Genomic DNA, 17,851 nt, shown 5'->3' on the forward strand with positions numbered 1-17,851 from the left:
GGCCTCGAACACTTCCAGGGATGTGAACAGGGATGAACACTTCCTGGTCTTGAACACTTCCATCCACAACTTCTCTGCGCAGCCTGTTCCAGTGCCTCACCACCTTCACAATAAAGAATTCCTTCCTCATATCTAATCTAAATCTCCCCTCTTTCAGTTTGAAACCGTTACCCCTCATTCTATCTATCACTACACTCCCTGATAAAGAGTCCCTCCCTATCTTTCCTGTAGGCCCCCTTTAGGTACTGGAAGGCGCTATAAGATCTCCCCAGAGCCTTCTCTTCTGCAGGCTGAACAACCCCAACTCTCTCAGCCAGTCTGCATAGGAGAGGTGCTCCAGCCTCTGATCGTCTTTGTGGCCCTCCTCTGCACTTGTTCCAACAGGTCCATGTCCTTCTTGTGCTGAGGACAATCTTCCTAAGACGTTCCAGTCTCGGAGCGTTCTCGGAGCCTAATCTGCTAATTTCTTATGGGTCTGAAAAATACTTTTTCTAAACCAATTTACACCATGCTTTTACCTTACTACAGAGGACACATACTGAGCAGACCATGACTCAGTATAAAAGAAATAATGAAGTACTATGCATGAGACTCTCTAGTTTTTTTTATTCTGGCAAAATAAAAGGTGCTTGCTAGTTGTAGACTGAAACATGTTTTTAACAAATAAACTTGACTGTGATTTTAGATAGTGATGTATTTGAAGCATAGATGTTCAAGGTAATGGTTGGAGAATCAGTCTTTAGGAGTAGAGGAACTTAAGTTCCATTATTACAACAGGTTTGCTGCAGCCAGGTGTACCTGGTTTTATCAGGTAGCTGCTGTCATCTATCCTGTGAACTTCTTGGTAGACTTCTCTTTTGCATTCTTCTACAGTGAATAAATAAATACTATCTTTTTGCACATGAAACTGTTTTTATGGGTAGTTCACTAAAAATAATTTCTATTGAACCTAGATTTTAATCACACCTATCAGCAGTTGAGCAAAAGTTAGTTTTGCTACATCATTAAAACATTAATTATGAAACATGGGAGTACATCTAATTACGGTTTACATGTAAACTGAAGTGATGCATCAGAAGCTATACAAGGACATACAAGAACTGCATAGTGGTAAAATCTTGATGGTATAATAAGCTAAATGAGAGTAACTTGCAAGGCCAAGACTGAATTGAGTCCCTTGATTTTTTTTTTATTCTGTTCACATCTCTGCAAAGTCGGTAGTATGCCTCTTAAATCTCAAGTGTTTTCCTTTTTTTGTTATCATATTAAAACCAAAAGGTAGCAATATGCAAGATGTGCAAATAAAGTCGTGTTCCCATGAATTTTGTGCAGAGTGTTCTGGCAGAAGCTGTTGGGGATCCAGTGCTGTATTGTGCAGAGGCTTGTACTGCAAGTGCTAATTCGTTGTAACAGTGAAGTAAACTTCCTGTCCAGTTCCTAAGCAAAGATGCACAAGGTACCAAAATAAAAGAAACAGAAATAAAACCAGTATTTTTTTTTATTTGAAATATGCAGTTTACAAATAGGATGTAATCTGGTAGCGTATTTGGTTGTTATGCTTTCTGTATCTTTTTTAGTAATAACTGCAGTCAAGTGTAGTTTTGTTCTGGACTTTGTATCTGTGACCCTGATTTGCTTTTTTGCTTTTAAAGATGTGGACTCAGACAAGATAAAGACTCTGATTACCAGAATTGCTGCTGAATTGAGACCCAAAGAAAGTGATTAAGGCTATTAGCAGAGTGTGGCAAGGATACAGTATTATTTTAAGAGAGAGCTGTCAGTACTAGATAGCTTTAAAGGACTGCTAAGGTGCTGTAAAAAAGTGTGTTAATTATATGCAGAGGTCATTTAGGGATTGAGACTTCTTAGAGAGAGCTGTTGATACTTCATTTCCCTCAAGTGAACAGGCACAGCAAGGAATCTGTCAGGGATTGAAAGTGGTTTTACTTTATACCAAGCTGAAAATAGAGATGATAGAATGAACAGATGAAAGGCATTAGAAATTATTTTATTTTTTTTCCTCAGGATTTCTGGAAATCTTATTTTTCCACAGTTGTGTCATCTCCAAGATATAAAAAAGTAATTGGTAACTTCAAGAAAAAATTGAAATTTTTTTGTGTGTTTTATAATCCCGATAATGATATTTCCTCCGGTGTAGAGGACTGCAGGAAGATTGTTCTCCCACATGTATTGCAAGGTTGCCTGTATTAGATTGGCCTGTGCATTTACTGTCATTTACTGACAGTGTTTTGGCGTAATAGCTTTTCTTCCTGTGGGAAATACCAGGGAGATACTAGTTGAAGTTGTTAAAGACTGGCAAGCTTTTACTGACATCAGTGCTTGCCCCCCGTAATTTCAGTGAATGAGTCCTTTAGGAGACAGTCACATGAATGCAATTCCTTAGCCTAGCAAAACAGGCTAGAGGGAATGCAAAATACTCACCCACTGCGCTTCTACCTGTCACTAAAAGCGCAGTCTGTCACTTAGTATTTATCAAGATTTTCTGGGTTTAAACACAGGCAGAAATAAGCCTGAATGTAGTGGCAAAACACTGTGCTGAATCCTAAGATGCCTTAGTCTTGCGTGTTTCAGAACTGTTTACGTAGGACTTTTTTGGCAGACTATTAAGAAAAAAAAAAAATAATGTGACCTTAGAGAGCTGGTAATTAGTTGTAAACAACATGATCTGAAGGGTGAGTGTTTTGCTTCCTGAATTGTTAATATATGTGCTACCATCTGTCTATCCGTATGTGTTTTCGCTCCTTTCTTTTCCTTCCCTGCACCCAGCAAATGCTATAAACCAAGGCAACAAAAAAGGACCACGCTCGTTAAGATTATATTTCTGAATCGCTTCACAAAAGCTCTTTCATCTGATATTTTTAGTCCTATTGAATATAAAACTTTCTTGAATTTTCAAAATGTTCTACACTACTAGTGAAGCTTCTTAATTGTTAGAGATTATGGGGAATACTAATAAACTTGTTTTCTCGAATTTGTACTGCCAAATAATGCTTCCGAAAAGTTCTGTGGGACAGAGTCCTAGTGTGTTCTTGTGCTTTTCATGTTACTGATCGTACTGGAGGTCTGCCAGTGCTCTGCAACAGGGGAAGCTATTAAGATAATGTAGTGTGAAGGGTGTTTCAGTCTCACTGTAGGTTTTGCTTCCTGTTTTAGATGCTACAAGTACAGAAATCTTTAACTGACCCCAGTTTGTGCCTGCTTTGTACTGACTTACAGATACAAACGACTGGGGAATATCTGGATGTTTCAATTTCTTCTTAGCCTGTATCTTTACAGAGAAAGATACAGATGTTATGCCCGCATCTTAGTGTTTAAAATTGTGCCTGAAGGTTATGTATGTTTTGAGGTATAAAATCTGAGAAGCCAAGTCCTGAGTCTGAATACATATTCCCTACTGAAGATCTAATTTTCCTTTTCATGATGTCTTCAAATTTTTTGATGTATCTTGCTTTTGCTTTTAGATCGCAATGAATACTATATGGATGATGTGTGCATGTTGCAGTTACTGAAGGGCCTCTGCCTGAAACACTTGGGAAGACTCATGCAAGCTGAACTGTGTTTCAGTAAAGTAGTTCAGAGGTAAAAATAACATAAACAGACTTTTTACCCTTACCTTTTGTAGCTTTGGGTGAAATTTCTGATACTTCTGTAGAAGCTATCAGTTAGAATTTTGAATAATTAAACTTCAACCTCCTGTTAAGGAGCTGGAATTAAAATCCCTCTAAAAGTAGTTGGGGAACTACAAAACTTAGCTAGTATTTTTCTATAGCATATTAACATTATATAGCTTTATATAAATGTGATGTTTTAGATCAAATAAATCAAACTGATGGGTAATGAATTTATCTGAATACATTTGGAATTAGTATTTTTGTATTTACAGAACTATTAATGTAAGTAAAGATAATTCACATGGATTTCCTGTTTTGGTGTTTTTTCAGGATTTATTATTTCAGTAGTTAATGCTTCTCTTTGTAGATGAGAAATGGTTGTTACTTGTTTCAGTGGAAAACTTGAGTTTCCTGTGTTGTGGATTCATCAAATACTTTAGGTGTCAGATCCATGTCTACTGTAATAACTTTACATAACATTGAGTCGTGTACTGATCATAGCTACAAACTTTTAAGAATTTGTAGAGAAATCAGGCTGAAAAAGCAGTTTTTACACATGCAGATTTTCTACTAAATAATTTAGAAAAATAGTATTTAAGGGTAATTTGTTACGTATAATTCTAATGCTGCTTATAATTTTCTTGCCATCTTGCCTTCTCTTGCCATTTCTGAGATCCCAAATGAATTTAGTCAAGCACTTTTCAAGTTTCAGGGCAGTGGGGCTTGATTGGTTACAAGTTAAAAGAATGCTCTTTATGATATAAGCAGTCTCCCTGCTTTAAGACACCCTTCAGTGCATCAAGGCTTGTCCTGGCAGATGAGGTGCCTCTGTAGAAGTGTTGCTCTCCAAACATTGAGAGCTTCTGCAGTGCTTGTTGCAAATTTTTTCATTCTGCAGTATTGACTGATGTTACCCTGTTCAGATAAGAATCAAAGAGTTGATTGTAAAAGACACAGAACGTGCGAAGATATGAGATGCCTTCTTCACTTCATTCTGTAGTGGCAAGATCAGCCTTCAGGGATTCCAGATCCATGAAGCAAGCCTGTGGGAAAGTCTGGAACATGCAAGAATTACCCTTGTCGGAGGAGGGTCAGGTTGGGAAAAGTGCGAACAGACTAGGCATACATATGTCCATGGCAACTCAACATACTTAAGTACATGGGACACCAGTGTATATAATCACAAGTGCTGAGGGAGCCAGCCAGCATCATTGTAACACTCCATTATATTTGAAAGGTCATGGCAATTAGGGGAAGCTCCTGAGGACTGGAAGAAAGCAAATGTCACTCCTATCTTCAATAAGGGCAAGAGGAGGATCTGGGGAATTGCAGGCCAGTCACCTTCTCATCAGTCCCTGGGAAGGTCGACTAAATAATTCTGGAAACCATTTCCAAATGCCTGAAGGTGATCAGGAGTAGTCAGCATGGATTTATGAAGGGGAAATCATGCTTAACCATCCTTACAGTCTTTTACTATGAGATGACTGGCTCAGTAGATAAGGGGACAGCAGTGGATGTTCTTTATCTTGAGTTTAGAAAGGTTTTTGACACTGTCTCCTGCAGTCATCACAGACAAACTGATGAAGTCTTGACAAGATAAGCAGGCAGTGGGGTGAATAGAAAGCTGGTTGAACTGCTGGGTTCAGAAGGCTGTGATCATCAGCATGAAGTCAGCTGGAGGCCAGTCAACAGTAGAATAATGCAGAGTGCGATGCTGGGGCCAATAGTTTTAAAAATCTTCATTAAGGACTGGCGTGATGGGACAGAATGCGACCTCAGCACATATGCAGGTGATACAAAGTGGGAGGAGTAGTTGATATGCCAGATGGGTGTACTGTCATTCAGAGGAAGCTGGACAGGCTGAAGAAATGGGCTGATAGCAACCTCATGAAGTTCAACAAAGGGAAGTGCCAGTCCCTGCCTCTGGGGAGGAATAACCCCATGCACTAGCATAGGCTGGGGTCCAACTGGATGGAAAGCAGCTTGTCAGAAAATGCCCTGGGAATCCTGGGCATCATGATCCCATCAACCAAGTTGACCATGGGCCAGCAACGTGTCTTTGCAACAAAGGTGGCCAACAATGTCCTGAGTTGCGTTAGGAAGAGTGTCATCAGCAAGTCAAGGGTGGTGATCCTTCCTCCCCTCTCAGCGCTGGAGGCACCAGATCTGGGGTACTGTGTCTAGTCCTGGATTCACTGGTACGAGGAGACATGGACATACTGGAGCAAGTGTAACTAAGGGTCACCAAGACGATTAAAGGCTTGAAGCATCTGTTATGTAAGAAGCAGAGAGAGCTGGGAGTGTTCAGCCTGAAGAAGACCTGAAAGGGTTATTTGAAGGGAGTATGGTGTTGGTTGGTTTTTTTTTTTTTTAAAAAAGCCAGGCTCTTCCCAATGGTGCCAGAACCAGTGCTAGAACCAGAAGTAATCAGCACAAACTGAAATACAGGAAATACTGTTTAAGCATAAGGAGAACTTTTCTTTTTATTGTCAAGTTGGTCAAATGCTGGCACAGGTTGCCCAGTGAGACTGCAGAGTCTTCATCCTGGGGAGTATTTGAAGCCTAGGTGCATACAGACTGGGACAGGCTGCTGCCGTTGACTTTGCTTTGAGCAGGAGATTGGACTAGATGATCTCCAGAGGTGCCTTCCAGCCACAGTGATTCTGAGAATTTCTTGTATTGAGGAAAAGTTGAGTTTTCTTACTTCACTGCTGATTTGTTCAGGCAAGCTAGGGTAAAGGGCTCTCAGATCTGTGACTGGGAAAGAAGTATTTGTATTATTCTGTCTAACCTAATTAACGTTGTTTCTATCTCAAGTCATCTTTTTGGATGGTTGGCTTTTTTTGAACTGTAAGTCACACAATAGGGTTCCAGTCTCGGAATTGTGTTCATGGTAGCTTGGGTAACATATCACGATACAAATAGGAAGTAGGAAGGAATAAATTTTTACTTCTAGGTCATGTTGGAAGTATTTTATGTCCACTCTTTACAGGTATAATTAATGTGCACAGGGTTAACCAGTAAAAAGGTTCCAGAGTGTTTTCTCTGGCCATGTGCTTTTACAGGCAGTGATTGCACTTAACTGGTTGCTCGAGGAAAGGTTGTAATTAATCACTTCCATATTTTTCTGGTTTTCTAGTGAGAAGCAAATAAAATACGACAGTTATTTGGTGCCGTTCACTCTGTATGAATTGGGTCTTCTGTACAAGCAACAGGATGAAAGAGAAAAAGCAATAAGATACATAGAAACTGCAAAGTGAGTAGATTTATTTTTTTTAATTTGTATCAGCCTGTAGATTAAGAATAACTGAGTAACTTTAGCAGTGAAGGCATGTATGTGTGTGTTTTTCCTGCCAGAGCCTTTGCAAAATACAAGTAATTATAAATCTGTGTTCTTGATTTGAAAAGGTTGTCCGATATAGTTGCATTTTATAATTTCAAGAAACTCTGTTCTTCAGACATACGGTGTAGTAGACAATATCAAACAAGACAGAGTACGAAGGGAAAATATCTCCTTTTCATTTAGGCTTCAGAGCTGCTGAGGCTCCAGCTGCATGCGTGGGATGGAGCTGGAGAGTCAAGACAAAGAATCTATACCACCTCTGTCCCAGAGCGCAGATGGGGGGGCTTACATCTGCTACAGTAAAGGTGTTAGTGAGAGTAGGTTAAAAGCCAGTAGACCTCTGATCACCTCCCTTTTTCCTTTCACATCCTGTCACGGCAGAGCAGCAGAGAGATAAATTTGCTGTCGAACAGCATAGCATGTTCGCGTCACCTGTAGATTGTAGAGCAGAATTTCTAGAATTTGCCCCTTGTGTGTACAGAGAAATATACCAACCATGCAATAGTGTTGTAAATGTGAGTTGTGTTAAACCTTGTTCTAGAAACATAGTAGGTTTTTTGCCTTTTTTTGTTACATAATATGATTTCCATATGTTTTATTACTGAGTTACGTTTTGAAGCTGAACGTACGCTTTCAGCTAACAGCCTTTCTTTTCTGTAGTCTTCTACCTTGTCTTTTCACAGAAAATTTCAGTAATGTGAAAGGATCCTAATAAGTGAAAGAGATGCTAACACATGGATTCAATTTATCAGGACATTTGATTGTTAGTACTGGAGAAGTGTCTGCTCAGTTTGTGGAGGTAGCTTTAAATGTCTTAGAACTCATTAATCTCTATTTCTTGTTGAAGAGATGAAGGCTGTTAACTTTGGTACTTCAGTGCATGTATGATGTAGAAACAATCCAGGCCAAAAATATTTTTCTTAAAATAACTTTATTATTTGCAGAAACAACTACAAAGAATACTCTATGGAGTCCAGGTTGCACTTCAGAATTCATGCAGCACTTGACAGCTTGAAGGTGTCGCCTGCTTCAACACCTTGAATGAAGAGGGATGCTTTTCATGCATACAATGCATACAATAGCCTACAGAATCTTTTTGCAATCTTTTTTTAATCACAGAAAAGAAACAACCTGATGATTGTTTTCTGTCACCTCTGGCTTGATGTTTGTCATTCCTTTAGAATGTTCTTTTTTCTGTATAGCACATACACTATATCTACTTGATACTTTAAAGAAGACCTTATATTTTGTTTGATAAAAATAATTTAATATTTGACTTGAATGGGGGATATTTTAAAAAAAAAATGTTGTGCAATAAAGTTTAATGCAAACACTTTATTTTTTTATATGAAACCAGATGCAGGTTATGCAGTGGAACTGGTGATAATTTCTGCATTTTGTGAAGGTTTGATTTTCTGCAGTGTGCTTGAGACCTTTTTGCCTCAAAAAGATGCAAAGTGTCTGCAGAGAACCTTTACCCTCATTTGGCATACCATATACTGAAACTTGTTTTCCAGAGGGAAAAAATTTATCATCTTTGACTTAATTTCATTTTGGGAACAAAATGAACCTGTCTGAAGTGCACTATTTTTACACTGTCAGATAAAGTTAAGTGGGTCTACAGTTATAATGTCTTTGCAGATCTCTTTCACTCAAAATAAGTGGTGACAGGGGATATTTTTCAGTCATAGAAAAGCAGGGCTACTAGGGACATTAAGAGATCGCGTATTCTGTATTTTTGCCCGAAAGCAAAATCAGTCTTATGTTGTTCCTGACAGATACTTTTTAACCTGTTTTTTAAAAAAACCCTCAAACTTGTACCAAGAGAGATTTTGGTACTTACACAGGATGTCTATCCCACTGGAAAAAGACTGGGAAATTCTTTCTGATGTCAACCCCAAATCATTCTTGACGCAACAGAAACTGATTGCTTCCCATCTTCTCTGTTGTGGATCTGGAGAAAGGATTGCTCTTTTTCTTTTTTGAAGCAGTCTTTTAAGATTTGAAGACTGACTCCTTTCTTGGTATTCTCTGTTTTTGAATTCCAAGCAAAAGAAATATTTGTAGAACTTATTTTCCTAATAATGGCAATAACTCATATTATTGCAAGTTGATTGTGCGTCAAAAAGTGAATCCACTTATGAACGTGGACTTAAGATAATGTGCATATTCTGATCACAACTTTCTACACAAAACACGTAGTAAAATTGAGTTACGTTTGTAAGTGCATATAGTTTCACATTAATATGTGAACAGCAGTATCAAATTGACTTCCTGATTCATTATATATGCAGATTCTGCTAGCCGTCTAGTCTTAAAAATAAGAATATACTTGGTTTTTTTATTTAAGTATACACCCAACAGATGTTCTTGCTAATTATTGCAAAACTTGCCCATTTCCGTATTTTATTAATGCCCGTATATTTACTCTGCACAGTAAATTAATAGTAACTATTCTCCTGTAAATGATTCTCTGTCTTTAAGTCCCGCCTAAAAAAAAGACAACAAAAGAAACAGCTGAAAAATGTGGCATCAGTAAATGAGTAACTGAAAAGTTTCTAATTAAACAGCCAATATAATGTAAATGCTACAGTTATTCTGCTCAGGTGACTGAGAGCACGGCTTTCTTCTATGACTTTATCAATAACTGATTCATTTAATTGCATACAAATCTGTAATACAGTGGCATACTTACAGGTGAAGCAGGAGTTTAAAAATATCTAAATAAACATAACAGGTCTTTCAAAGTGGAAAACCAATCCAAAAGTCTGCTGTCTTCACTGGTTTGGATTTGTGCCTATTGTAAATGCGTAACTAAATTATTGTGTAAAATTAGACACATGTAGGTTTGAAGCTTAGATACCTGAGAGACTGAATCACTGATAAATTGCAGCATGCTTATTTTAAAATATATTCTATTGACTACAGCTAAAGTAAAAACGATATTTGTGTCTGTCAACAGAGATTATTAGCATATGCTGCCAACTGACTTCTCTAATTACTTGCCCATTTATACATATCTGATTATAAGCTGTAGACAACAAAAATAAAAGTCTGCGTGTGAAATTTTCAGACAATACTTCTAATACCTCTTTGTGTATTTACATGTTCAGTTTAGGATTATTTTGGCTTAATCTGATTATTGGGTTGTAGCAATCAATTTTCTTGTGAAAGGTGATGGAAACAACTTCCAGTAAAACTTCTATAATTTGTGTTCCAAATAGTAATTCACTCTGTGGAAAAGTTAAATCAGGGACTACAGACTCTCAGGATGGAGCATGAAGTAGTCGCTGATCTCTTGATTTTGTGGGGAGTGTCTTACAGTTACTATTTTATAGGTGATTTGGAATAGAAATCAAAATTAACAAAAAAGTAAACAATGACCTTCCTTAGAAGCTGATTTTTTTTGAAAGTTTAGTACAGAGTGTCATGTAGTAGTGTCCTTTTTTTCAGGGATAATGATACTGACTGCCGCCAAGAGAACTTTGTTTTCTTCAGTTCAGCTTTCCCATGTCAATATTAACACCCTGTGTATGTTACATTTCATCTCTTTTGGGATCTGCCTTTTTGTGCTCATGCAGAGAAGCAGGCGTATCAACACAAATTTGCAATACCCTCTGTAGTGTTTTGATGCCCTGAGGCCCCCAGCATAAGTACTATTTACAGCTTGTCTCCTTTTCTGCCCTGCTCTTCCAGACTTGTTTGTTAGCCCGATTGATTGAGATTCTTAGCTTTATTCTGGATATTTTTTTTTTGCCAATTTATTCGCAGTGGAAATATAAATGTGTGAGAGCGATTTGTAACCCTTCACTTAAGGTAGGTCTCAGTAGAGCTGTAGGGATGCTTTGTCTTCCAAACACTGCAGAAGAATCGCATGTCGTGTCATTGATCCACTATTATTTAGTACATTATGTCTAAGTTAAGTGATTTGTGGCTAAGAGTTTGGATGAAAAGTTCATGGCTTTTTTTTTTTACCTGCTGTATACTGTACCGGGCCTTAAATACAACTCCGATTTAATCATAGGGCGCTTCATTATCTTCACCTTGCTTGCTCGTGTCCCATGGGAATTTTAAATAACGTGCTGAAACTTTGAGCAAAGCTGAGCATTTACCTATGATACTATAATCTCCATGGATAATTGTAGGAACTGCAATATATACAAGAGCGAGCTAAGTCCGTAGTTTAAGCAAGTAAGGCTAAACTTACATAGTTATGTTATGACAAAATGTTGTTCTGATCTTTCTGATAATGTATAATTTTTTTTAAGGTGAGGAATAGTAAAGTAGCCTGGTTATAAGACAAAGCTTCTCTTTGATTAAGAATTGTCTACTTAGAAAATATTACAAAAAACCTTCTTGTCTGTGCATATCATGCAAATATTTAGTCTCTTGGTGAATGTTCATTGTATTATGGTTTTTAAGTCCTAGCTCAGCACTTTTTAACAAAAATTGAAAGAAAATACATGTTAAAAGAAACTTGATTAAAGATTGTTTTATATCTGTTCCAATACATATGTGTGGCAGCTGTATTTAGCACCTTATGGCCAGAAAAATGTACAACTAATTGCCAACTAATGTATGAAAGAAGTAATTTCTTGTAACAAATCCAGCTTAGACTTTGCAATTATTTTATTACTAATCTTAATGTTTAATGTCCTTTTGTTTCTGTGTGTTCCTACACTGCATAGTTCAACAAAGAATGTTTATATTTGCACTGGTGGTGCGGTTTATTTGCTTCTAAACTATTGAGGCTTGCACATGTTCATATCTGGTACCTGCGTAGAACCAAGGTCAGAATAATGGAGGATGAGGGGTGATGAAGTATGTTCTGGTTTTAAGAGCATGTAGAAACATTCACTGTGATGCATTGGAATGGATTCTCACTTCAGAGCAATAAATCACGTTTCACGTTTGTGCTACTGAATGCCGAGTTTGGCACTATATTCTACTTGTGCATAAAGAACCTTCAGCTGAGATTTATCAAAGTAATACCAACAGAAAAGGCCCGGTCTCAAGTTTAAACATGCTGGCTTGGGCGTATAGCTCTTCTATACAACCTGTCTAGGCTGAGAGGTTGTAAAAAGCTATCAAGGTCTAGGAGAGAATAAAGGATCTTCTGAAACGTGGATAGCAAATATAAAATAAACTACTTTAGTCTTAATTTCTCACCAGAGATCAAATAATACCTTTGAATGGTATAAAATATGGGGGTGATTAATAATTAACTCATTCTGTTACCAGTTATATCATTAAATTCAGTGAGGAATAGCCATAATGTACTGCTAGCCTGCTTTTAAAATCCCAACATTAAAAACAGGGAAAAAATTATGTTTTTTCATGTGGTGCAGGGCTTGGTTTTAGTAACATTTAGAAAAGTAAATGTTCAAAGTTATTTTTTAATGTGGCATGGTTAAACACTTTTTTAGTTCCATACAATTTTACCTGATGCTTCCCAGCAAATAGGTCAACTTAATTACTATGGTCTGAATGATAAGAATGGGGATTATGGTTATCGTAAGAACAGAGATAATAGGTAACTTAGCTCACAGAAAGGCAAAGGAATGGAGATGCTCCTGTATGTTTGCTGCTCTCTGGAAGATGCTAATTTACTCTTAATTATTAGACATACCATAGTCCAGAATAAAATCTTTGTAGGTAGATTACAGTGTTTGCAGAGTATTGAATAATGGAAGTACATTGAATAGAAGAAGCAAACGAAGACACACTGAAGAAAGATGTAACACCAAAAATAGGAACTACACCTGCGTTTGTGCAAGAATTTGGCAGAAGTTATGTCACATTTATAAGTCTAAACTATACTCAGCTCAACCCTTGGACTTCCCTTATTCCAGCCAGGGGAAGTGGTGCTGGGACCTTAGCTCAGTTTGATTGTTTGTGGGGTTTTTGTTGTTTATTTGGGTTTAGTTTTGTGGTGCTGGTTTTTTTTTTTTTAATTGGTTGGTTGTGGTTTTGTTTTGCCCCTTTTTTTTTTTTTTTTTTTTTAATCTGGTCTCGTCACTTACTCATTTTTTATAAATCTGTAGACAGCTTCATAAAGAAATTAAAGCGTTGTGGCTATAAACTTTGCAGTTTGTAGAATAGCCTCTGGAAAATGTCTGACCCTATGGTTAGCATAGCAAATTCAATGTTTAATGAATATAAAATTAAATATTCTCCTTTTTGTAGACATGTAAGTATGCAGTTCTGGTCTACAGGGAAGCACATGTCAGCTAGTAATCACAGGTAGGAATACCCTCCTAGATTTAGTTACTCATTTAAAGAGAGAGCTTCTTCAAATCCATTAGCAGTAGGAGGTGTCTGTTTGTGCCATGCTTTTGTACCATAACAATTGTAGTTAGAGCATCCAAGCTGGGTGGGCCAGATCCAACACATACCTCATCTGAAGCCATAGGATGAAGAATACTCAGTGTTGATGACATGCCACTGTGTGGGAAAACTATTAAGGTTTTACTGAAATCCCACTTGTGAGGTTAATATACTTACGTACCTGAGCATGTAAATGTGGATCTCAAAGCTTAATTTTGTTACTGTAAAATGCGTGTAGGACTATATTAAGATAACTTTTTTTGAGATGCTTAAATGACCTGCTCTTATTTCAGTATCTAAAATCAGGGTGGAGGGATATGTAAAATTAGGTTAATGCTACTTATATAGCTTACGTTCGGCTTAACTTGTTTCAGAGCATTAGGAGATCTTCAGAAATAAACTTGATGTAGAAAAGAGGGCAGTATGAATTTAAGTATGGTTTTATTTTTAATACAGTTGTAGTCAAGGGGATAGAGCTTATGTCCAGGCAAAACACAATGTCTAAATTATGCTGAGGTACAGGTATAAAACTTCCATCCAAAACACCCAACCCACCTTGATTAGATTATTTATCTCTCTTTTAAAAGAGGTTCTGTATTGCATGCATTGATGAACCTACTTAAACAATACCATACAAAGGAATCCAGCTGTAGTTTAAGATTTTATATGGTTTGGAATGTGCATGCTCAAGCTTAACTTTGACAAGATGCTTGCCTTAATCTCCTCACAAACTCTACAGTCACATTGATATAATTGCTTCAAATCAGTTTGCATTAGTTTTCATATAGGAACATTCAAAACTTCCTATCATGACTGACAATGGGAAAGTGTTAGATGTTTTTTCACCTACTATTCATTGTTTTATACACTTGGATAGAAGACAGATTGAAAAAAGTTTACTCTTGTTTTATGTATGATACAAATAAAGTTCAAGATCCATTTCTTTTCACAACCCAAATGGAAAGTGCTCCTCCTCTATTTTAGATTAATTTTACTAGACTGCCAATATTCTGTGGAAGCAATTAATTGAATTTATTCTAGTCAAAAATACAAATAATACAATAATCATTATGTCTATTGCATAATGAATCTTTGAAGTGGTAGCTACTTTGAATCAGATTCATGTGAGCTAAAAGAGGGCTGAAAGTGAGATGTGTTGTGGGGAGTTTATGGTCTCTATAGAATATGAACACTTAAAAAGAATGCTACTTAAAATGCAGTATACGCTGGAGACCAATGACAATCCGTATGTTTTAGCATCTAGTGAATATGAAACAACTTGCAGAATATGTTGTGTCTCTCTTTCTTCAAACTGAGATGTTAGTTTAAGCAGAAGAAAAACAAACCTTGCCTGAAAATTAGAATCTGCAACTGGAATACTGTATGCTTTTGAGTAATAACAGTGCTGCTTATTGAAGAAGTCATCCTCTTTTAAGTAAATCTGAAGAAGAGCCAAATAAGCTAGCTTCACATGCTGGTTACATGTTGTAAGTGAATAGTTACTGCGTTGGTATCTCTGGAATTTCTGGACTCATGCAATCTGATTAGAATTAAATTATATTTTTTCTTGTCTCAACAGTTCCAGTGGATAGTCTTCAATAAATTGGTGGACCTTACATTATGAATATTCCATTTTCTATCTTTTTCAGTTAACCTATATTAAAACTCCTGTGGTTCTTATTTGATAAACTACTCAAACGGTATGTTGCAGTAGAGATACGACTTGAACTTAAATTTTAGCTGACTGGCATTGGCAGGACAAAAATGGACAGTTAACTCCTGCTTCAGTTAACCTCTGATACAAGCAAGTTTTGCTTAACTTCAGGAACCTTACCTATGCACCTAAATGAGATTAGGTCTACCAGTCTGAATGCCCTCCAGTGTGTCGTCTGGAAATTTTGTCTGGGTGAACTTTGAAAACTGTTACATGCCCAGCATTTCCAGTCTGTAAAACCTAGCTGTAGCGGTCAGAAGTTTGTCAGCACCTGTTTTCCTTCTGGACACTTCTGAAGCTAAAATGCAAAAACAAGAGCCATCCTTCACTTCACTTTTACTTTTCTTCCTTGACTTTTTCATTACTTGCCTAGGACAAGCTGGGTTGGAATCTTATACTTACCTGTCTGCCTGACTGTCTGAAACTGGTAGCAGAGCCTTCAAAGAAAAAATCTTTTGTCTGTTGTCACTGTCTGTGCTCTGTGCTTCCCTGGAATAATGTGGAACTGAGATAGCTGCTCCCGTTCAGATGGAAAAAGGGATAGCCATTAGGAAAGGGTCAAGGGAGAAAACGCAGGAGAAATTTGGGTGTGAAGGATATGAGTGGGGTAGAAGTAGGATATTGGATAGGGATTTCCATAGCACCCGAGCCATTGTCACATTAGACTGTGGGACCAAACAGAATAATGTGAAAGGATAAAGCAAATGTGATTGTGATAGAAAGGTGTCAAGTAAGAAAACTTGCAGTGCAGAGTAACGACCTGCTGGCTAAAAGCTGGCAGCATGATGCAGAGGTAATGCAGAACCAAACAGATTTTTTTCTGCTTAAGAGGAGAGCTGATGAGGATAGACCTGCCGTGAGGGAGAAGGAGCTGTGCTCCTGAGGGGGCTATGGAGAACGAGTTCTGCTCTTACAGGGAATATATTCAAAGAAACAGTGTACAAATTGCAAACCAAAGTTGATAGTTATTTTGGAAGTCTCTGAATCCTTCCAACTCCGGAAATCTAAGCAGTTGCTGATTTCGTGTACTTGGAGTTCCTTGTTGGTAATTGCAGGGAAAGGGTGTTCTGAGTGCCTCTGTGGAGGCTTTCTCTCCGCCATTAGTACATCCTGAACAGGAGTCTGCCTGTGTGAAAACCTTGCAGAACTATGACTAATGGCCATTCCTTAGAATGACATGTCTGAAAAAAACCCAAACCTACTAAGTTGGTGAAAAAACATGGAAGTTTTGTAATGCCAAATCTTAAACATTTAATGATTTTAGGTTTTTTCCAAGTTAATTTGAGAAAGTTTGCTTTTATGTTTATGAATCGTGTCCAGAGGAGAGCTACCAGGCTGGGGAGGGGTCTGGAGACCAGGTCAGGTGAGGAGAGGCTGAGGGAGCTGGGCATGTTTAGCTTGGAGAAGAGGAGGCTGAGGGGAGACCTCCTTGCCCTCTACAACTGCCTGAAAGGAGGCTGTAGAGAGGTGGGTGTTGGCCTCTTCTCCCAGGTGAATAATGACAGGGCCAGAGGAAATGGTCTGAAGTTGTGGCAGGGGAAGTTTAGATTAGATATTAGGAAAAATTACTTTACTGAAAGAGTGGTCAGGCACTGGAACAGCCTGCCCAGGGAGGTGGTTGAGTCACCATCCCTAGAGGTGTTTAAGAAACGTCTAGATGTGGCACTTCAGGGCATGCTCTAATGGCAGAGATTGTAGGGGGGTTTGTTTGTTTGTTTGTTTTTGTGTGTGTATGGTTTGACTCAGTGATCTCAAAGGTCCTTTCCAACCATGAAGATTCTATGATTCTATGAATTGCTGACTGTCTTGGCAAGGCTTTATTGAAAATTAATTGTTGTTCATTCTGGGTTAGAACTAGACAGTTATCTATGGAGAAACGTGAAGTGGGATTCACATATCCATCTGAACTTTGGGGTGTCTATTGCAGGTTTCCTCAGAGGACTCCAGAGAGAAAAAGTTTAGGGCAGTTTTCTCAAGTGAGGATCAATACTGACCAGGCTTAATGGCTAAATTAGATTAAATTAAATCAACTAATATGAAAATAGTTGGTCTTAAATTGTTACTTGGTTTGTCTTCAGTGTAAAATTAGAGGGTGGGAGAGGCACCTGTCCACCCCCTCTTAAGATGCTTCAGCTTCACTGATTTTAACTGCAGTAGGGATCCTACTATAGGTGAGTTCTGGCAGCTACAGACCTCCTTAACAGTCTGAAACACTGCTCAGCCCAGTCCAGTTGTGTTATGGACACCAGCTCTAGCCATGGCCAGTGCACTGCTTTCCTAGAATAAGCAGCTTTACCAAGAGCACTCTCCTTAAAACAGGGTTTATGTAGACTTCATAGCAACCGTCTGTTCTCCGCTGTAGCACAGCTTAATGCCTGAACTCATTTTGGGGGGATAAAACTAACTAACTTAGTGAAATAATAGCAATAACAATTTCAGTAGAGGATATAGAGGACAGAGCCTATCTCCTAGTAGAAAAAGCTATAAAAGAATTGATATTAGAGTACAGCTTTTTTCATAATGCTAATAAAATGCTCTTTTACAAATTTTTGAACAACTGTTCTAGTTAACATTCTATCAATGGTCCTATAAGCTCTTGCCGTTGAATTTCCTGTGAAATCTGTAATGTTTGTGGACCTTTACACTTGATTTTGAAGCTGTTCTGTGAGTTGTAGTTTTTTTTTTGACATAGAAGCTAATAAGACTACAGCAATTGTATTTTTCACTACATAATAAATTGTTTCTATCCAAACGTGTACTATCTATTTGGAGGTGATTGTCTGGCACTTTGAGGGGAATGGTTTACCAATACAATCCAACCAAAGAGGTTTTCCG

At 37.8% G+C, this 17,851-nt stretch overlaps 1 protein-coding gene across 4 annotated transcripts in view; it reads left to right on the plus strand.

Annotated features, from left to right (window-relative positions):
- Positions 1-17,768, plus strand: part of TTC39B (tetratricopeptide repeat domain 39B) — an 83,661-nt gene extending 65,893 nt beyond the window's left edge. For all 4 annotated transcript variants that reach the window (XM_054185742.1, XM_054185745.1, XM_054185743.1 and 1 more), the window contains 3 exons: positions 3,483-3,600; positions 6,772-6,888; positions 7,920-17,768. In XM_054185742.1, coding sequence (XP_054041717.1) covers positions 3,483-3,600; positions 6,772-6,888; positions 7,920-8,016 — 332 coding nt within the window. In that variant the 3' untranslated portion in view covers positions 8,017-17,768. The remainder of the gene's footprint in view (positions 1-3,482; positions 3,601-6,771; positions 6,889-7,919) is intronic.
- Positions 17,769-17,851: the final 83 nt, after the last annotated feature.

Source organism: Rissa tridactyla, chromosome Z (assembly GCF_028500815.1).
Source record: "Rissa tridactyla isolate bRisTri1 chromosome Z, bRisTri1.patW.cur.20221130, whole genome shotgun sequence".
In the NCBI taxonomy this organism is placed as follows: Eukaryota; Metazoa; Chordata; class Aves; order Charadriiformes; family Laridae; genus Rissa; species Rissa tridactyla.